At 39.4% G+C, this 22,485-nt stretch overlaps 1 protein-coding gene across 1 annotated transcript; it reads right to left on the reverse strand.

Moving 5' to 3' along the window:
• Positions 1 to 1,276: 1,276 nt before the first annotated feature.
• TDRD12 (tudor domain containing 12) lies at positions 1,277 to 22,127 on the reverse strand. Its single transcript, XM_005426246.1, has 31 exons — positions 22,107 to 22,127; positions 20,349 to 20,507; positions 19,913 to 20,049; positions 18,707 to 18,826; positions 18,040 to 18,095; positions 17,185 to 17,270; positions 16,074 to 16,275; positions 15,815 to 15,891; positions 15,478 to 15,536; positions 14,700 to 14,760; positions 13,902 to 14,006; positions 13,333 to 13,515; positions 12,740 to 12,893; positions 11,677 to 11,804; positions 10,955 to 11,143; positions 10,105 to 10,233; positions 9,149 to 9,266; positions 8,268 to 8,401; positions 7,956 to 8,176; positions 7,651 to 7,750; positions 6,321 to 6,508; positions 5,800 to 6,007; positions 5,184 to 5,276; positions 4,212 to 4,381; positions 3,625 to 3,687; positions 3,426 to 3,535; positions 2,360 to 2,414; positions 2,073 to 2,186; positions 1,839 to 1,992; positions 1,684 to 1,750; positions 1,277 to 1,362 (listed from the first exon to the last, which is right to left on the reverse strand). Exons 1-31 carry the CDS (start codon positions 22,125 to 22,127, stop codon positions 1,277 to 1,279), a joined length of 3,747 nt encoding a protein of 1,248 aa, XP_005426303.1.
• Positions 22,128 to 22,485: the final 358 nt, after the last annotated feature.

Below are 22,485 nucleotides of genomic sequence, written 5' to 3' on the forward strand. Positions count from 1 at the left end.
CCCGAGCCAGGCCGTACCCCAGGGTCCGGAACCCCGCCCGGCCCGGCCCGGCCCGGCAGCAGCAGCGCTGCGGGAACCGCCGCAGTACCGGACAGCACCACAGGGCGGCAGCACCACCTTTGAGACATCTGACGCTTAGGGCGTAGGGGACGCGCTTAGAAAAAATTCCACAAAAACGCTGCGAAGGTTCTTTAATTACCACAGAAGGATCTTTTCTTCTTGCACTTTCAAGTAGTCTTTTTGTTAATGTGTATGTACAAAAGTTGTATTTGTACTTTCAAACCCGATGGATCTAAGAAGCGTTGGCTATTTTAAACCCACATATATAATAACGAATAGGGGGCTATTTTAATATGCATAAATATATATAAAAATGAGAAACCTTAGTTTTATGTTTTTTCACCTCTCCCTCCTATGAGCTGTCAGGCATTTTGGGGCTATAACCTCCCTTTTCTGACACACACTGCATAGCACCCCTTTCTCTCACCTGCTCCTCCACCCTCTCATTCCCTCCCACTGACATCAGGGTGCCCTCATTACGGAAGGCTTCCAAACACAGGAAAATTATTTCACTGAATTCCTTAGTACAGGACAATATTAAAAGCTCACATATGTTCCAAAATGCAACTGCACTTATGCAAGCCCCAGGAAAGCTCTTCCTCATGAGAACACTGATCAAAAATTGCTTGAGGCCAGATGAACATTCTTGGACATACTGGTGCTATTTTATACACTGTTCTTTATAGACTGGTACTTTGCATCCATGTATGTATGGCTAAACCCACTTTTTGCTTCTGCTTCACAGAGGAGGTCTTGTTTTTTTGAACAAAAACTAGAAGTAACTTATACCTCTTAAATAACACACAGAAGACTGATCTACCAGCCCCCCCCCAAAAAAAAAACCTCCAAACACCTTACATTATATTGAGGTATTAAACAAATCAAAGAAGAACAGAACCAAGAGAAGGCAAACATCTGCTCCACAGCTGGTTTTTTCAAGTAGGTAATTTCTGTTGTAATCAGGATGCAGCGAAAGACCAAAAACAGATTACATCAGCTCGTAAGTGTTTTTACACCAGGTACTGCTTTGCCAGTACCTCTTCTCAGGTGAAGGTTGTAATTAAGCACAGTTGCAGTCTGGTTCTAAAGGTGCTAATGTTTTTAATTAACAATTACATGAACAAGCCGCAATTACATCAACTATCAACAATTGCATCAATTGTTTAATTAACAATAATACAATTCTTATCAGAGGGGAAAGGAATTTCTCTCTGAGTTACTCATCACTTTCTGTATCACTGTCTTCTGAGGACTCAAACCACTCCTCAGATCCTGCAGGAGGGTAGTTCAGTTTTCCAGAACCTGCAAGTGATTAGTAAGGTGTAACATTTATAAACCAGGAACAAATACATGGTACTATTCAATGACCCAACCCAGCAAGCCCCAAATGCTTTTGACTACAAACTAGACCGAAGCACTCAGAACTACTTCTATGTGCCCTTAGTCTGTGCTGAGTTGACAGAACAGTGCCCTGCTGCCTCTAGTTTGCTCTAGAGGTCCCCTCAGCTCTTTTCAGAGAATTTGAGCAACCTGCTGGAATAAATGAGTATTTCAGATAAAGGCAATGCAAAGAGAGGATGCTGATAATTTTGTGTTATAAACACAGATTCATACAATTCTTACCAACTGTAAAAGGCCTTTCATCTTCAGACTCTTCCCAGCTTTCAAAATCTAAGGACACATGAACATTCTGTTGACAAAAAGAGAGTCTGAAATACCTGCTGTGACGCACAGCAAACACGTTCACAACATTCAGTAACTCTCATTTTTTACTTCACCTTGTTCTTCAGTAATTTGCACCATGTTCCTTTCTTCTCTTTTACCAATAAAATCACAGCCTCTGTATCCTTAATCACACATGTGGACTTCTCTGCAATTACTGACTGATACAGCTCCAGGTCAGCCACATAAAGTTTGCCTTCTGAATAAGCACTGCAATATACAGTAAGTTTAAAAACACTAAATCCAAACAAAGACATTTTTCTGATTATACTGAAGTTTCTTAAACCTACCTGAAAATCACCTTTTCTCTACAGAACTCACATCTACAGTCAGTTGCTCTCAGTATTTGTACCTTCAGTGTCACACTCACATCATCTTGAAACCACTTGATTGATGGATGACAGCTGAAAGAAAATTCATTTAATAGGTATTTTCCAAAGCAGAAAAGCACTGAGGTTTAGCCAAGCTGTCTCACACAGAGCCAGAATTTGCCCATGAAGTCACAACTCAGCCAAGGGGCCTGGGCCGTGCAGACCTGACACCAGCACAAGATGGGAATGAATCACTATTTCCTTACCCCTTCTGCTGATGCACAGTAGAGTCTTCTGCTTCTTTTGTTTGAACTACACCATCTGAAAAGAAATATCCAGAAACATCTTTTATATTTCCCTATACTACAAAAACCAGGTATTCCCAGAATTTCCCTATATCATCACAAAAATAGCTTGCTAGCAACCAAATTACTGTCTTTGTCTTTTATATTGTGTACTTCCTATCCTGAACGATTTCATAAAGTTAATAATTCAACAAAAATTTTATTATCAAAAATACTATAGTTGGTGTTAGAAGATTTAAAAAAAACCTAACCAAACATGCTATTTTCCAGGTCAGGTAAAGGTTTTCTCCAGTTTCAAAACATTATTTGACACCTGAAACTTAATTTTGGGAATTTAGTGGGGAGTTTCAGGAATGAAATGATTGATAGAGGTGTCAACACCACAGCTCAAAATATGGCATTAGTGTGACTATTAACAGGGAAAAAAGCCTTCTACAATAAGCACTCCAGCCTTTTTATCTGCTGGAACTTTTTTACCTTCCACTCATGTGTCAGCTGCTAGCAGGTAATCCTGTCCCCCTGCTATGCCTAAGCATTTCTAAGCCTCTACTGACAGAACCGTAAACACATCCTTGAGATTAGATGAAAAAGAAATGAGGGGGTGGGAAGGGGGAGGAAGCACCATTTTCTGCCATTCTCAGTCTTGGGAAAAAATTACCCTGAGAACAACTTAATTTCAACAGATTTCAACTCCCTTCAATCCTGTGGCCTTGGACAGCAGAGCTCTTGTCCCCTCTACAGCAGAGATGTCCTGCTCACACGTTCCACTCAGAGCCAAGGAATTCCAAGTGTCTCAAGGACAAAGCATTCCCCAGACAGCCACACAGTTACAGCAGCAAGAGTCACCCTCCCAGCATCTCCTGACTGCTCACTGGAAGGCAGCTCTGGCTGACTGCAAACAGCAGCCACATGGTGCTGCTCTGTGTATCCAGAGCAGTGTGCAGCTGCCAGCATAACTGTTAGGTTGGTATCAAGCACCTAACTTGAATTCACGTTTGAAAACTTGTGGAAAGGATTGAAGACTTACTGCTTGTAGGAGTCACAGGACTGTTACAGCTTTCAGCAGAATTTTCCTGTATTGATGGATCCTGTGGACTGGACACTTCCTCTAGATCAGCTGTGTCCTCTTTTGGGCTTCTGAACACAGGACAAAGCAGTTTTAGAACTAAACTCACAAATGACAGTCAGCTTCACCTTACTTTGCCTTCCCCTACTTCAATGTGTACCTTATTAACAAAGTCTGTATTGAATTTCCCAATTTTCCAACCGTAGTCTCAGGCTTAGCAGGTCTGTAAAAAAATGATCCAAGCAGTTGCATTACACACATGTCAGCATACAGCATCACAGTAACGTTGTCTGCTCCCTAGCATTACATGCTTTGGCAATGACATGGAGATCCCAAACTTCCTTTCCCAGGAGAAAGAAATAAATGCAAACAGGTTGTGCCTGAGATACCAGATACTGACTGACTGGTAAGCATCCAAACCAGCTACTGAACATCATAAATTGGGACAGAATCTCAATTCAGACTCGATACTAACTACAGAGTTAGTAAGTTAGGAGTTACAGAGTTAGGCAAGATAATAACTTGCCTGTCTGCATCAAATTCTAGGTTAGTATTTTCTAGAATTAGAATTTTCTTTTCCTTGGTGTTATGGGGCTAAAGAGTAGTTAATGGGAGGTAGACACATTACAAACACAACTGTTCCTGCATTTAAATGAACATCGCTGTCAGTGATATTATTAATATTCAGTTACATACAGCTTTTCTCTTAATAAAGCATATGCTGAAAAAAAATTTGGTAACACTTACAAAGGCTCCAAGCTCTGTCCATGATCCACAGCTGGTATCTGTGTGCACAGCTTCTGAATTTCTCCTACATGTTCAGGATTGTCAGTTCCCAAACCCGTTGACAGAATCTCAGACCGAATGTTGTACTCATTGATCCACATCCTCATCGTGGGAAGATGGGTAACCCCAACCTTGAATTACACAACATAATAAAGGGAAAGCACAGCTCCAACTCAAAGCTGCTCTTTTAGTCAGACTTCAAACATAGCCCTACTGACTTATGCCTGCAGGCAATTTGGTTTTCCTGATTTTCAGACAGGAACTTCCCCATGTTCAAGAGGTGATAATGGCTCAAGTATCTAGCTGTGTGCCCTAACAGACCTCATGCAGTAAAGAACTGAGTCCCAGACATCCTGAGAACAGCTCAGAGGGTGGGGGACACAATAAAAACCCCAAAGCCTAGAAACTGGTGAAAGGTTGAACTACACCACATGGGAACTGAGAAGAATGACTTCCAGATCATTTTCTCTTTCCAATCCATTTTTCACTTGACTCACTCCACAAAATCAAGGATTCTGCTGATGCTAATGGATGTGAAACTGTAAAGCAAGAAAACTCCAAGAACAAGAGCAGCCATTTTTTCCTGTTCTGATCAATGAAATGAAGGAGGAGCAAAGTTTTAACTTCTTTTTTTATTTGCAGAAAAATATAGATTAAAACCAACTGCAAACTAGTGTAAGGGCTGTAAGAGTAGAATTAAGAATTTATAAACAAAATAAATTAAGTCTACTTTAAGAGTTGCTGGATATCAGCACACCATCTTCCAGGATCCAAGTTTCATTCTTTCAGCAGAATGTAACGAACTGCAGAACTGATTTCACAAGACAGACACCAGTACCTCCCAAATACACTTTTTTTTACTAACTTTGTGGAATAGTCTGGGACCATATGCAGATATAATGAGACTTCCCCGCACTGCCATTCTATACCTACCATTGGGTCAACCCAAACTGTCTTTCCCAAGGTTTGCACCACTTTTGCATGATGAACTTTTCCTTTAATTTTGTGATTGATGTGATCGGTCACCTAGGAAAAACAAGTTATCACTGCACTTGAGATGTATGGATACCAACCCAGCTTTACAGTCACTTTAACTACAATGAAACAACATCTTCTGAGCTTAACAATGAAAAGGGTATTCAACAAATACAGTTTTGAGTAAACCAGTGGAACACTTTAACTGAACTCTAAGTTAGAACAGTACAAGCCTTCAAGGATAATGAAAGATCACTCAAACACAGATCAATTCAGAGAAGCTACACATCCCCTGTTCCTCCCCCAGAATCCAAAGTAGTGAGAATCCAGTCTAAAAGAAAGACATTTAAATCAGAAGAAAAAAAAATCCCATTAACTCCCCTGTATTATTTCATAGAAAAATAAAAAAAGAAAATTGGCCTTTTTAGAACCTGCCCCAATTGCAGGTAGTGTCAATACTAGTAAGCAATGCAGTTTGGTATCCAAGTTTACAGTTTGTATCTGTTTTCCTGCAGAAAACAGAAAGAGAAGGTAAAGAATGTAAAGGAAATACCATGCAAAACCAGCTTATTACCTTTGGATTCCATTCAACTTCATTATCTATGGGTTTTACTCTACAAACTATAATTTCCACAGCCTGAGGTGGCAGACTCTGAAACTTCACAGGTAAGTGAAGCAGCTGATCACTATTCACTTGACTTGTCCTGCCTTCGTCTATGTATTTAATTGTGACCTTATAAGCATTTTCTTCATCTTTTCCTGGAGTCTCTACCACCTGAATCCTTCACATAGCAGGAAAAGAAACACAGAATTATTGCTTATGTAACCAGGTGTGCAGGACATTTTTTTTAACTGCTCTCATTTTAAAACTGATATTCCCCCAGCCCACTCTGTAACCAAGTGCATGTGTGGGGAACCATCTTGTTAGCCATCCATGAGCTCAGAGTAGGCAAGAGCTTTTTTAAAGCATTATTGGCAAGCAGTGGTTTTTTTTGCTGCTTTTGAGGACTTTTTCTCTATCCAGTAGTCAAGGTTTTAAAAGTCTTTGTATAAATACATGCACATGAATCAAGTAAAAAGCCAACAAAATTTTACCTGTGGCAAATGGCTCCCTCACGTAACCCATAGAACACTGACTTCTCCACAGTGTTCACAGAAATCCTATGTCCTGGTACCTTGAAGTAATCATTCATTTCTTTAGCAAGAGCTGTATATTGGTCATTTTGTTTCCTGACTATTCGACCAAAGTACTTTGTTGCATGTACAATGAAGAGAGGCAGGATCTGAAAGGATCAAATACATCAGCAGAAAGGAGGGGTGGATGATTTCTCAAACCAATGAAATTTAAGTCTTCATATACAGATCACACACCTCTTTCCAGCCCCAAAAGGTGACAGATGTTGTACACACACAGTTCAGAAAACAATGAGTTGCTGTTATTATTCTCAATCCTAACTGGTCGTAGTTCAGTCAGCAGTGGACAGTAATGTATGGAACAGGAGCTGCTGGGTGTCAGGTGATGATATACTACCTCAGTGAACACCAGTGAGTTTTGCCGATGATATTAACCACTCACACATTCTGCACCACTCCAGCTCTACTGTGAATGCTCCCCAGCCTTACAGGGAGAACTGACTGCTTTTTTGCACCAAAAGGACTTAAATCAAAGACTACAAACACACAGCTGTGCACACCAATGTGTAAAATGCTGCTTTGAGAGCACCTCAGATAAAGCCCAACTCGCAAAGGGAGCTGGAGACACAAACTCTTACTGGGATATGAAGAATCACTGGAGCAAGTCAACCTTATAGCCATGAAGGTTTCATGGATGTGGAACTACTAAAAAGAAGTCTACCTAAAACAGCACCCTATAGCAAAAATCTTCCAAAGCACTGATATTTTTGAAGGAAATAACTCAAATGTTCTACCTACAAGAGAAAAGCTCCCAATTTCTTGGGCATACTATAAATGAAAATACATTCTCTAATCCCAAGGCCAGAAAATGCTCAATTTTCAGCAAGTTTGCACAAATGTGTCAGCTAAGAATAAAATCCTTCCACTTCAACTTCTCCTCACTCCCACAGGTAACTCTGTGTTTCCTCTACAAGAAATGTAAGTTTCTATAAACCGCAATCTTTGTTAATTTTGATATACAGTCTCAAATTATAAAAGTAATGAATACACATAACAGAAGTCCTCTTCCCACAAAATGTCAGTCTTCAAAACAGGAAAAAAACCTGAGGTAAACTCAGAATTACCTACAAAACACAACACAAAGAACATCTGGAACACTGATTTATGCAAGGGAGGGTACATTAATCCTACTGCAGTAGGGTTAATGGAATAAAAAAAAAAGTAACATGCTAAGTAGCTGTTTAAGACCTGTTTCTCTTGGTACCCAAGCCCAAGGAAAACTGTAACTTACTGTCACACGTTCAGGTGTTTCTATCATTTCAGCTGCCACATTCTGGGCTGTGTCTATTGATAAATTAATTTGATGACGATCTGGACACTCTGTTCTGTTCCTACATTAAAAAAAAAAAAAACACAATAAGTTTAGAAAAAAGCTCTTTGCTTTCAGTTGTAAACTACTGTTAAGTGACTTACAACAGGCAACAGAAAAAAAATCAGGAGCAAAACCTGTTTTCGATAAAAGAACCCAACAGGAAAATTCATCAAGGAACCAGCAGCAATCATCACTGAGGGCACAAAACACTGACACTTCCTTACCTGCAAATCCCAAATGTTTTAAGAGAAGCACACAAAGGTCTTGAAAATTTCTCGTCTTCCTCCGATTCCTGCACCCTGGCAGTCAAATCATAGAGTTCCTCTGGAATTTCAGCTTCTGCACGCTTTAAATAGTAAAAAACCTCAGGTGCATGACAGGAACTGTTCTCTGTCAGCAGAATGACTGACTTTGCCTTTGTATCTTCCTGATCTACAGCAGAATCCTAGAAATAATGAGAAATATTTGAGGAAAATGTTTATGTATCCACCAGTAGTGACCCAGCATAGCACCACCCAGTCAAGGTTCACCCAAACCTTTATGCCAGGGCAGAAGTTGTCACTCATGCTTTGCAGGCGCTGCCCGAAGACTGCTGGAGATGGGAAACTGAAATGGATCACCCAAGTTGCATCTGTGATTCCCAAGGAGTGCAGGCAGTCATCTGTTAAAACTAAGCACATGTTTCACACAGATATGTAACTGTAGTAATTCAAACATGGGAAGCATCACATCAAACACAGCACAGCTGATTTCCTTCTCCCAACTGGAAGATGAAGATGGATTTTCCCCAATACATTCCTATAAGACTTTTTATTTCTCAATAAATCTCATCAGCATATGGCAGACACAGCATTTCATGCCAAGCTCACAGAATTCTCCATTTCCTGTCAGCACCACAGAATACAGAGAATTGAGCACCACTCAGTAATCCACAGGAGTAAGACAGGAAACAGCTGAAATACTGCAGGAGTTCTCATAGCTCTGCGCAGAGGTAAGTCCACCTTCTTGTTTTTTATATAAAGAACAAACTGAGTTTGAAAATGGATAAAGGTCTTTGTCAGTGCAAAAAAATTGAACAACAACTCTAATGGAACTTACAGAAAATTATTACAATAAATCTTCGTAGTTTGGAAATTATTTCAGACTTTGTATCTCCTGTGTAGCAGAGAAAATTGTAAAACGATGGAAAATCTTTGAATACATTCATAGTTCCTTAAACTAAGCAGGGAAAATAATAACAGGAGAAAAGAAAAAAAAACAAAACAAAGGGCTGTAGCATTGAGAAGTAAACAGAGAACCAGAAAGAGTTCATAGGGACCTGCCCCTGTAGAAGTGGTGAGATGATCCAGTGAAAGTGCTTGGTGCAGATCTCAGCTCTGCATTAAGATACAATCCCAACCAGACACAGAATCCTCACCTAACACAGCAGGAGTGCCAGAACTGTGCATTTTTCTCCACCTCTCCAAGACACACTCAGCATTACACTTGCTCTCTTTATGCTTTTTCAAGGAAACTATTGAGTTGCTCTTCAAGGCCTGCATGGCAAAGTAAAAAGTTACACATTCCTGCAATGCTGCAGTACTTGCTCCAATCAAATCTAAGAGGAAGCATCTCTTCCTAGAATTTAGCACATCTTACTGTAGAGATACAATGAAAGAATTAATGAAATTTAGGTTGCTTATATGAAAAAAGAATGTATTAAAGGAGATAAGGTTCATTAATTTCCTGTATAAAAAGAAAACTACAAGCTCATGTTCTCATGTTTTAATACATTAGACAGACATTTAAGAAAATAAAAATGTCAAGCTTTTCCCCTCATTAATGTGTTCTCTCTGATTGCATGATCTAACAACATGCAGATTCACATTTCAGTCTGTCAGAACAAGCACTCTTCATCATGTGAACCCTTGAAATATTTTCATAGGCCATGTAAAATATTTGAAGTTGGTGTTCAGAGAATTCTTGTCCAACAAGAATTACCATGAACAGATTCAATCCTACTTTAACATCAACAAGCACTTTTTAAAGTGGTGGCAAGGTTGGTTTTGATATGCTTGAACCCTCAAAAATCCAAGGGAAATGTGTTACAAAGTTACAATCCCAAACCAGATTTGCTTCCATTAACAATCATCAAAGAATAAACATTCCACATGCACCAATATTTACATCAGAAATGAATCCTTTAAGTATCACATGATCTATGTCAGCTATTTGCTGAAAGTCATAGTCTGTGGTTACTTTTAGCAGGAATAAGTAACTTCCAAATTCACATTCCTCCTTTATTCTCAGAAGCCAAGATATTTTAGTTTGTCATGACTTTAGAATTAAAAAAAAACCAAAAACCTGCTTATATAAGTTTAAACACTTTCTTACCTTATGAATCATCTCTACTTCAGTTACTGAGTCAGTGAAGACCACTACTTTCTGAAGATTCTTCTGGGTAAAATCCAGGATTTTGAGTAACTCAGCAGTTCTGTTGCTGTTTATGCAGGGCTGCACCATCTAAAAGCAAATACAAAACAGAGAGCTGGTAATTCATATAACCCATACATATTTTACTATATAATTCTTCCTAATCCTAACCTTGATGCATCCACACATTATCACTTTCAGTTCTGCTCAATCATTAAGGCTTCTCACAAAAACTTGTGTGTTTTCAGTTTCCTTACATGCTATGGGTATCTACTTTTGGAGATTTCCCAACACTTTAAGTCCACAAATGATGCCATGCTGAGACATGCTGTAATTCAAATCAAACTTAAACCATTTTGTGTTATTCCTCAGGCTATACCACACTGACTGGAAACTAAGTGAAAAGATACCTAACAAACATGTAATAGGCCTTCTAGAAATTTGAGGTCAAGAGTTTGGTATTGTGTGAAAGCAACAAACCAAATGCTTTACTTGATTTGCCTTTGCACTCCTTACCTTGTAGTTCTGCCAGCCACAGCTAACAAATGCAAAACCATTCTGGTCAAGAACTGTACTGTTTGCAAACACATCTCAAATTTAGACTCATTTGCACGAACAACAAAATAGTCAAGGGACTGTCTTCATCTCAGTCCAATGAAAGAAAGTAAGAGACCTCCAGCTTGTTCAGTGACTCACCTGCACATGATTTCTAAGTTCAGCTCACAATGGGAGGCAGCATGCAGCACCACCTGCTTCCAATAAACCAGCAGCAGCCACATATCCAAGCAGTGACACAGTTCCTAAGTTTTACCTGTTGCACATTTCCAAAGATGGCAGCTTCTTCAATAACAGTTATCACAATGTGAGGATCATTCATGAACTCCTTTATCAAGGGTGTGACGTGTTTATTCCACTGAGTTCCCACAGAAATGATCTGATGTGGTAGATTCCCCTGTGCCCGAGCAGTGGCCTTCTTGTAACAATCCAGTATAGTAAACACCTAGGAACAAAAGTGATTTTTTTTTTCTCTCATCACATTCCAGCAAGCACATGCCAGCCCAGAAAAAACACACAGTTTGAGAACACTGTTTTTTCCAGTCACAAAGCCACAACCACAGCAAACTGCAAGTTTCACCCCTCAAAAGTGCACAAATATGTACACCTTTATCCTATTCTTTGCATGACTTCTGAAGCAAAAGAAAGCAACAGGACAGCATATACATGTGCATGCAGGATTCTGTCCAGAGAAGAAGGAAATCTCAGGAAAAAGATCTGTTGAAATCTCTAATATAAAAAGCCTAGACAAAGATTTGAGAGGGCAGAGGCATTCAGCAAAAACTAGGTGGTATCTAGAAGACAAGGCCAACCTGCCAACACAGTAATTTCCAAATACAAAAATAAAAAGTAAAATAAAAAGAGGGGGTTCACAATAAACCCACTTCCAGTTTTTTCTTTTTCTCAGTGTTTGCCACTGTTCCAGACTCATGCACAACTGGAACAGCATTTTGCCAAGTGACTGTGCAAGGCATTTACCTGTTCAGAAGTGTCAGAGAACAGCACCTCAATCTCATCAAGAACAAGATGGCAAAGCCTACACAAGAGCCGAGGGTTATGTTCCAGCAGTCTCAGGAGGTTGTATGGTGTAGTCACTACTACTTCACCTACAAGGTGGAGGGAAAGACTGTTACTATTAACTTACTACTTGGAAGAGTATTACTGTGACAACAAAGGACACGGCAGCTTTATTAAAAAGGGTCACATTTGCACTTCAGGTTCATAATCTCAAAACTGGGGAATTTGTATTTTTCTGCTCATGCAAGTTTTCCAAGACATGAGTGGGTGAGGCTCTGGTATTTTGAAATCCAGTGAAATGTCTGAAGGTTAGTAAGTTTACAAAGCAGGATGTCATCTCATTTTCCAGTAAGGTACTGGAAGTAGAGGTAATAACTTCAGAACCAAATAGCCAGAAGGCAAATATTTATAAATATATGCAAGAGCAATTTCAGGAAAGTTCAGTTTCAACAGTGGAATAAAGCACACATTGTAGCTTAGGAACTTACATAGCTGTGTGTGTACACGTATTTACACATAGAAACAAAACCACACCAATCTTCACTGGTGCAATTACACAACAGCTCTGCTGCTTAAAGGTCTGAATTCACCCACCAGGCTCAAAGCTGAACGATGGATGAAAAAATACCAACTGCTGAAATGGAGTTTTACACAATTCTTCATAGTTCTATCCATAGTTCTTATTCCCTTGGCACAACAAAAGCCACTTTTGAAAATGCATGTATCAAACAAAGGCACCAAACCAGAACACACCTAAATGTTTTAAGCATATACATCTAAGCAGGGCAAGTCTCCCAACAGCTTTTTCATTACTTCTATGCTGCTTCTCTGCGGAGCACTCTCTGTATGCTATTGAGTTAGATACAATAAATGCTCAGTACTTTGTGTAACAGCAAATTGTAAACCACCATTTAAACAAATAAACCGAGAACCTGAGAAGGAGAAATTGTTCTTTCACATGCTCCTGCAATGAAGGCAGCCCACACTGCCTTCAGGCACAACTAAGATGATAAAGTATTCTTACAGCCTCGGATTTCCATTTGGCTGGCTGCTTCCTTGTTCTGCCCAAGGGTTATCAGCATTGGATGAAGGTGTCTGCAGCCCTTCCTGTATGTTTTCAGCAGGTCAAAAACAAGCTGTGCCTTCTTCCATCCAGGACATAAAATCAGTGCTAGTGGCTACATACACAGGTACAAAAATTGACAACATTTGTTAGAAAGAAGTACAGAACCTTAAGAATCTTGTCTTACTAGGGTCATACTGGGCCATTTTCAGAGGTCCCTTATAACCTCAGTAATTCTCTGATCTAAGAGAAGCTAGAAAATGCATTGTAGTATTTAGAACAGCTAATACCCATTTTACTTTAGTAAGTACATACTACTCATGCAGAAACAAAGCTCCATAGTGTACGTAAGTGCCAGGGCATGAACCACTTATTCGGGATTTGCTTTAAAAGTAAGTTTGGGTCTCGCCCCATGCACAGAGTCCATCCAAGGCCTCTAAGCAGAGGCCTTACAGAAACTGGCAGGCATCATGAAGATACACTGAGATGACATTAATGCATACATTCCAAACATTCAGACTAGTAACAGGTTGTCTGGTCCAATATTTACATACCCCATTCATGTTTGGCAAGGCTTGGTAGTCACTTTCCTGCAAAAGTGTAAGAACTGGTGGAATATATAATAAGGGATCATTTCCCTCATGGGAGATGACAATGACATCACATCCCCCAGCGACTGGTGGCCAACAGTAGGACTGGGTGAAGGTAGGGCCTGAAAACTTGTTCAAAGCAAGTTCCTACAGAAACAGAAATAAAGAATTTCCCACTAAATCCATGTACTTAAACACCAACAAAACAAGACAAAGTGTAACAACAAGTGATTTTAAAGCTTTTGACCCATTACATAACAAATGTCCTTAACAGGCAGTATGAAAAACCATCTTCTGGGCTGAGCTATTACATTACTGTTTTAAAATTCAAATCCACTTGTAGCAGTAGCTAATACACCAGAAAAAAAATGTGTAAAATTCTTACAGCATTTCTCCAAAGCTTCATTTATTCAACCATATGAACAACCTTGTAACATTACTCAATCAAACTGAGGTATTATTGTAATATTTACTATGGTAATTTGAGGTATGAAACTTGTCTTAAAAGATAAGATCAGTATCATCACCTCTACCTTTTTCAGACCATCAAAAAGTGGTGCTGTTTCCAAAACTGATGATGGTTTAATTTGCTTGCTCAGGAACACAAAGTTTTTTTCTTTCCCAGTATCTTGTAAACTCTGAAACCATGAGACAAATAGATTATAATGGCAATACTTAACAAAAGGGGTTTAGCTTACACAAAATTCAGAAGCAGTCACTGTATTTTAAAAAATGGCATTTTGATGTAAATGAATCAAATTCTAAATTCATTTTAAACATGATTTGTACATACTTATAGGTTACACTATTTGTACATACTGATAGGTTTATCTCACAAGGGTGAGATAAAAACTTGTTATTGCTATTCTTGAAGGAAGAAAGGTGGTCTTAACTGTCTTAAACCCCTCAAGACATGCAGGGGACACTCTATGTACAGCTGGCACTCGGTCCCACAAGGAGCAGCACGAGGCAGGGACTGCGGTCACAGTGCACATGGCAACTTCTCTCCACTGCTCCTTCTCTCTTCTCTGCTCCAATGCAGGTCCTCCACAGTCTGCAATCCCTTCAGAAACATCTGCATGGAGCTCCTTCTACTCCTCTGACTCTGGCATTGACTGTTTCTCACGGTTTTTTTGTTCCCTTCCCTGTGTTTTTGCCCTTTCTTAAATTCGGGAGGCATCCCCGACTTGGCTGGCTGGCTCAGCTCTAGCCTGCAGAGGCCAATGCAGGAGCAGTCAGCCCCTGACTTCCTTCCACAAAGACCCAAGGCTACCAAAACCAAAATGTTTGCAGCACAAGACAAGTTAAATAAAAGTTAATGTTTGAAATACCTGTTGGTCATCTTCAACTGTGTGTGTCTGAAGGAAACTGGAATTTAAGAACTGTGGAATCCTGAGAAACAGAGATATTAAAAACAACATAAATTCAAAAGAAAAACATAATTTATAAATACCACCAGTACTTCCCAAGTGTCATGAAACAATTCACTTGAAGTATTTCTGACATATCTATGCCAATGAGAAAAATCCTCAATACAAAAGCAGCAATCAAAACACACCCCCGGGAAAGCAAAATTTCGTGAAAATAATATTTCAGAATCTTTTTCAAAATTAAGTTCCCTGACATTAGAAGAAAAATAGATTGGACTATAGAAAAAAGGGCTTCTTAAAGTTCCAAAACATAAAACAACTCATCTTTGCATCAGTTAGAAACTAACAGAAGAAATACTCCTGGGATTTACTTCATATGCATCAACTGACCTGCAGCACAGTGAAAGCACTGCACAAATTGACCCACTCATATTTCATTAAATCTGAAAACTTTGTATATCACACTAAAAATAAAATAAAGCAAATTAACACACTTAGCATGCAGAAAAATACCTCCTCACCACACCCCTGTTGTCAAGCTACTGTTCAGAAATAAATGGTATTTTTCCAGGGTAACTATCAGCATCTTCTAAGTCCCTCCTTCCCCAAAAGCACATGTATGTAAGCTTCCCTTTCCCTCTGCCCTTTAGAGGCCTAAGAACAGTAACTGCAAACACACTACAGCTCCCAACTGTCTGATGACAGAATCATTCTGAATATTTAACATACTGCACCACACCTCTCTGTTTGAACTGCTTTATCTTCCTTGGAAGGCAAACCTGGCACCATGCTGACCACCTAGAAAGGAAACACATTTTAAGCACTAAAATACTGTTCAAAAGTAATATTTAAAACACAAAGTTGAAAGTGTTTTTCTCATGTGGGATTCTCCAAATATTCTGAAGCATTCTTTTCCAAATTCGAAATTGCTTTGACTAAGGCAACAATTTTGATGAAACAAGCTTCAGGAAACTGTCTAAAAATAACAAGCTGGGTGACTACAGCACTCCTAAACTGGCCTGTGTATGTTTATGTTAACTTGCATTTCACAATTCATTACAAAATGTAATACTTACAGGCACAGTATTGTCATTTAGATCTGTGTGTGACCTTTGGGATGGCTCTTTAAGAACAGAATTACAACCAGCAAGACCTAAAAAGGTAAATAAAATTGAGATAGCCGTTTCTGATTATCTGAACACATAAAAAGCCAGAGACGGACACCATGTGTCCCAGTCACTGGGATCCAACCCAAGACAGGACATTCCCATTCCACACATCCAACTAAACACACAGTGCTGCATGTAGGACTGTCTCCCCAACTGTGGGTCCCACCTGGCCCAAGATGTGGTGACACCTCCTCCCCAAAGGGCCGTTTTGGCCTGGCAAGAAACGTAGGACCAACAAACTCCACCGGAACACACTCAGCATTTAAGGACACCTCATCGTCAGAAACATCTGAGGAACTCCCTGCAGTCCCTTCATCTTCCTTGTAATGAGCAAAGTGCTTTGCAACCAGATCATCATTAACACAGATCTATAAAAAAACCCCAAACAAGATCTTTTTTGATCAGTGTCAACAAGCAATAAGCTACACCAGCACATATTTGTTTAAAATTTATCTGAAGCTTTAAACAAAAGCAGTGCTTTTGTATATGATAAAAACCCCAAACAAAATCCAAACAAACAGGACCCCAGACATAAGAAATACCAGTGAATGCTTTCTGTCAAATATCAGTTCTAAAAAAAGCAAAGTCCTATCTTCATGTATGTTCTTTCAACAGGTGTTAAAATTACTGAGTTCCAGGTTTCTGGCCAAAATTCTGTACTGAATTAACTGTTTCTATGAGCCCTGAAAGAACTCTCTGATCCAATGAAGCTTCTTTATTTCTTTTGGATTCAGCATACATCAAAATCTGGCAGAAAAAAAAGGCAGTATCCTTTGGCCTAAAACTTCTTATAGCTACCATACAGCTGCTTAAGTCTGACAGTAGCTACAGCAGAGATTTCACACAAGTTACACATTTTAGCAAGTGGAACTAGACTGGATGTTTTTTCCAGCTCCTTGAGGACTCATCTGTATGTAAGAGTGTGAAATTTTAGTTATCTTTACAGTATTATGCAGCTGCCTTACTGAAACATCTTGCAAACATGATACCACAAGACATATACCAAATAATGCACAGAGTTACCCACTTAAATACTGGCTGGATTTCACTTGCTTGTCAATAATGAAAAAGAAAAAAGGTTAATGCAGAGCAAAATACAAGTTCTGCCTCTTGGAATTTCTCCAGAGGTTTACAATGAACAGCATTGTAATAAAAACCCCTAATAAATTAATGATTTTGCTTCTACTGTATCTGAATAAAACATGCAAGCCATGCTTTCCAGTCTTAAACTAATAGCAAACTACACTAATAGTGTTGGCAATATAAAAGTATCTTACCTTTTCATCTTTTACAGTCACAAAAAGAAACACCTCTAACACTTTATCTTCTACTGTCTGTATTGTGGCTTTAACCTCGGTAGCCTCTAAATACAGTAATGAACACAAGAAAAAAGATTAAACCCCTATCACACTGTCAGCATTCTTCACTTGTACTGAGACAACAAAAACAGGCATCACAATTAAAAACGTTTAACACTTGTTATTTCATCTAAGTGAAATGAGGAATTTAACAATAAAAACTTAAAAGCTCCAAAAAGGAACTTGTCTTTAGTCTTTGGAGGAGGACTGAGAGCTGAAACAGATTAACAATCTCTTGAGACAAACCACTCTTAGTTCTACACTTAGTTCTCTTGGGCTGTGACAGTCTGGGGCACCAGCATGTGCTTTCCAAGTGTGACATTTCCTTTCCTTGAAACATGTTGTACTTGCACATCTGTACAGCTTTGTTATGCTTTTCCTTTGGGCAAACACAGCCAATCCAAGTCCTGAAGCACCTCTGCACGTGCTAATGCAGGACAGCAGTGATGCTGATTCAGAGTCTCATGCTGAATACACAGAATGGTTCCAACATTCAAAACAAATGTGACATGAATGCTCCCTCAGTTAGCCTAATCTAGCCTAAACACAATTTAACTACCAAAACTTACGCAGCTTGGAAGCCCAGAGTACTCAAAATACAGCTCCACAAGTACTTGTGCCTCAGCCACTCCATACTTAGGCAGCTCCTTTCTCACTGTTTTTAACTAACAGCATTTATAAATATAATTAAGTATACTCAAGTATAATGAACCTGCACACATGTACTACATTTCCCTAACAATTGATTTTTCCCAAAACTGAAGAGCTATTCACCTTCAAGAAGCTTTCGAAAATGCTGAATGGCAGCAGTATCCCATCTTTTGGCTGGTCTAGGAAAATAAACACAACCAGTTTTTCCAGATTATCAAACATGAAAATGGTAATTTAAAAAAAATTCTATACAAGCACAAAGCTCTATATCACACAAATTCTTACGAAGTGCACAGCTACACAAATCAGCAGAATCTGATTACTTAGCACGTTACTTTAGTTTGGTGATATTGTTCCAGCTCATCAATGTCATGAATGGATCAAAATTAAAAGACACTGTTTTGTCAAGGTATCATGGTTTGCACGCAATATAAAATATGAAGAAATCATAGAATCATTTAGGTTTGAAAAAAAACCCAGGATCATTAAGTCCTCCCACTAACTCAGCATTGCCAAGGCCACTACTCAACCACGACCCTTAGTGCTACATCTATGCATCTTTTAAATTCCTCCAGGGCTGGTGACTCCACCAGTTCCCTGGGGAGCTTTGTCCTCTCAGCTGGAAGAGAGTTCATTTTACTCTTAGCAGCTGGTGCAGTTCTGTGTTCTACGTTTACTATGAGAATACGGTGGGTTTCCCCTTGAAATATAATCCCTCCTAAAAAATTCTACACTGAACCCTCACATTTCAGAAACGCACCAACAGAATGTATTTACTAGCTCTCCTTACCCTATTTTGGCAGTGTTTTCACAGTAGTCAATACGCAGTGTCAGTGGCTTTGTGCAGTGCAGCCGACACTTCTTTGCTCTGTGTGGGATCTTTGCAAATGCTCCTGGTAAAACTCGTAGGCTGCAAAACAAAGTGGAAATTATCTCATTTTACAGGGCAGAATTTCTTCTCCAGAAGTCACCAGCCTCACAAGCCACCTCTTGTTACCCTGAATTTGACAACACAGTTCTTCCAGGAGTTTGGATCCCACTGGCTCCCACTTTGAAACTACTTACTCTAAGAGTTGCCATCAGGACCAACTGGTGAACAGGACTGCAGTTCTATTCATTTAGTATCAATACACATCCTAGTTACCTGGAATCTTTCTGATCCTCTGCCACTGCAGGTTCAAGTCTTCTTGGTATTCATCTTCTAAATATTTTAATGGGACTTAACCCATTATCAAGTTGTTTTCGAACAAATCAACAGTCAACTTAAAACATTATTTTAAAACACTTTAAGTAAGTTCTAATTTTATGGCATACTACCAAAACCAATTTGGTGAAGTTTCTTGTGCTCCAAGGTGCATATTTCAATAGAGAAACAAACTTTAAGACCTGGACTAGCTTGCTCTAGAACACAAGAACATATTTTTCAAGATTTTAAAACCACAAGGTTTTACACTCATTTCATCAAGAACTCAGAACCTGTGAAAAACTCACCTTTTTCTGGCACCGCAACAAGACAAACTGTCAGCTCTTAGTAAACAAGTTGGCCAACTGCAGTGGGAAAACCCCCACACATTTCTGTTTAGACCTCAAAAGCTGTTGCAGCAAGTGAAACCCTGCTTCTATAGATGGTTTTTGTGCCTGAAATTCACTGGCCATAATTTTTTTTAGTATATACCAAATTATTAAAGAAGAATATAAAGGTAAGTTTTAACTGGCAATCACACATCTCAATCACAACAGACTGACATTATTTCTATTCTAAATCCTTAAAAAAGCAAAACCTAAAACGGAAAGCATCTTTATCACAAAATAAGGACTGGTCTGCACTTAGGTCCTTTGAAGTGTATCATTTGGTTAGCACCTTCTTGTGGACACAACCTACACCTCAATTAAACCAAATCATTAACTAAATAAATATTAACAGCAGCTGTATCTACTAACAAATTTATTATGCGTGATGTATTAACAAATACATGACAGTAACAAAAACACACACCTCTCTGACGGAACATAGCAGTACTTGGCATAATCCACAAGGAAACAGCTGAGCTGGTAACCATCTGCCTGGCACCACACTGACTCCACCAGAGCCCTGCACCAGCACTTCAGCTCCTCATTGAAAACCACATAAACCTGAGCAGAGACAAAGAACAAGGCAGCAGGTTCTTTCACATGGCCCCAATTACACTCAAAGGCTTTTCAAAGGCAAGGGCACAGTATTTATTACACAGTCTTCCATTTTCTTTGCAAAACACAAGCCTTAGAGCTTACAGTTGGAAGGCTTACAGATGAGAAAACACAACTCACAGAGATTCTATTATCTGTTTTTTCTGTGTAAAATTAAAAAAAAGAAGAAAACAACATATATTTGATACTTCACCACCAAACAGATTCAAAGAATAGATTATTTCTATGTAGAGCAATGATCTTACCTGGCCTTTTTTTATCTTCTCTTGTTTTACTTCATCTGCATCTTTATAGCAGTTATAAAACTGTTCCATTTCAGCATTCAGGTTTTCATATACAGTTTCTCCAACTACACCGGGCACAGATTCTTTCACAGCAATCCAAAAGCAACTTGGATCCTCAGCCTGGGCCAAGGAGCAGAGAATAAATACTACTGACTTTTAAGAGTATCTGAGCAGCAGATGTAAAAATAAAACTTGATTTTTACAGAGCACCTTCAAAATTATGGCAACTGACATTGAGATACAGAACGTTTATAAGTGAAACATCTTTCACTTTCACAGCATTAGTTCATGAAATGCCCTCAAAGTTTCTTTAGCACTGCAACAAACCCCATGTGGGATCTACAAGGGAGCAGCTTTATCTAAAAAGTTGGTTAAACCAAACAGTGGAAAAAGTGCGAACACAAAGGTTTTTACTTCCATATGAAGTCCTCAGGAAACTCATATAAAAAACCCTAAAAACATGATAAACCTCAGCAAGGGGCTTTTCTTTGTGCTCAGAGTGTCTGCATAGCAGCCAGTTTCTTTAGGACAGGGGGACAGGTTTCTGCTAAGCCTTGGTAAACTGTCGCATTCCTGTACTCCAGCCGATATGGGTCCCCAGCTGTTGTGCCTCAATCCCAGTAGGCAGCTAAACCCCACACAGCTGCTCCCTCATCACATCCCTGCAGCAGGATGACCAGACAATCTGAAGGACAGAGGTGAGAAAACTAACAGCTGACCAGGCAAAGCAAGAGCTGCACGTGCAACCCAAGAAACACAAGCAGTGGATTCACTGCTCCCCACTGGCAGCTGCTCGGCCATTTCCAGAACACAGAGATTCATCACACACAGGGCTGCTGACTTCGGCAGGCACATTTGATGAGCACATACATACCTGCAGCTTTTATTGCTCAGCATGACATCATGCAGCAGGGACTATCCCCTCAGTCATCTGTCCCAGCTGTATTCTGCATTTTCCATCATCTCCTATGAAATTCAGGATAATCTAGTACTATAGTACACATTAGTTAACACTGTGTTGCACATCCTCCATTTTAGATTTTAGCTGCATCCCTACTGCGGGGAAGGAGGAATTAGAAGTGTAAAAATGGTGAGGAAGGTGGTACAATAGGTCAAGTGACCTTGCAGCTGAGAATGCCAAGGCCTGGAGAACATCAGAGTGGGAAATCCCATATATTATGCCTACTGCTGTTGGTCCTCTGTTTTGAGAAAAATAATTTCTGTGTATAGGTAATAAAGGTGTTTGGAAAGGCCTGGAGGCACTCTCATGGACATGCTGAGCTCTATGTTAAGAGAAAGGGAGATCATAGCTCTCAAAGCTCAGATATCATAAAAAGCACAGGGGAGCTCACAGGGCTCCTGATGAATCCTGCTGGGATGGGCTGAGCCTGTGTGTCTACCTGGGTGTGCCCCAGATCCTCCAGCTAGCCGGGCAACTAAATAAATTTACTCCCTTTATTTCAGCTGTGGTTTTGTGGTTTTTCTGGCCGCCTGCCCATGTTAATTCACACACCAACTCATGTATTTTACAACAAAACCAATAAAATAAAACCTAAAACAAACGACAAAATATATATAACCCAAATAAGACTCCACAAGTGCAAAGAAATGCTGGTGAATGGAAATACACAGGCAACCTCTGTTTTGTAAATGTGACCCCAAGAAAGTCACATGGACACAGACATCAATCCTTTAGATTAAAAATAACAAACAGCATACCTTTAATACGGCGACTTCCATGTTTATCTCCTATATCTCCCTTATCACTACTGTAAAAGAAAAACATTTGTTGAACCATTTTGATCACCACAATTTTTTTGAAGCCTATTTGAAGATCACACACCTAAAGCAAGCCTATAAACTTTTACTACTCACATCAGGAGTACTAGTTTAAGCTAGTTATTGTTTATGATTTACATGTTTCAAAGGGTTCAAACCAGCTTTCTTAACGAGGGGACTATGTTAAAGCCTAATTACGATTTACCATCCATGCTGCATCTCTTCCATTCAAAGGCCAGCAAAATAGGCTGATCACAGACAAGGGCTGTTACAACCTACCTACAGGATCAAATGAACAGAAACACCAGAGGAGAATATC

The sequence above is a fragment of the Geospiza fortis genome, unplaced genomic scaffold (assembly GCF_000277835.1).
Source record: "Geospiza fortis unplaced genomic scaffold, GeoFor_1.0 scaffold79, whole genome shotgun sequence".
NCBI lineage: Eukaryota > Metazoa > Chordata > Aves > Passeriformes > Thraupidae > Geospiza > Geospiza fortis.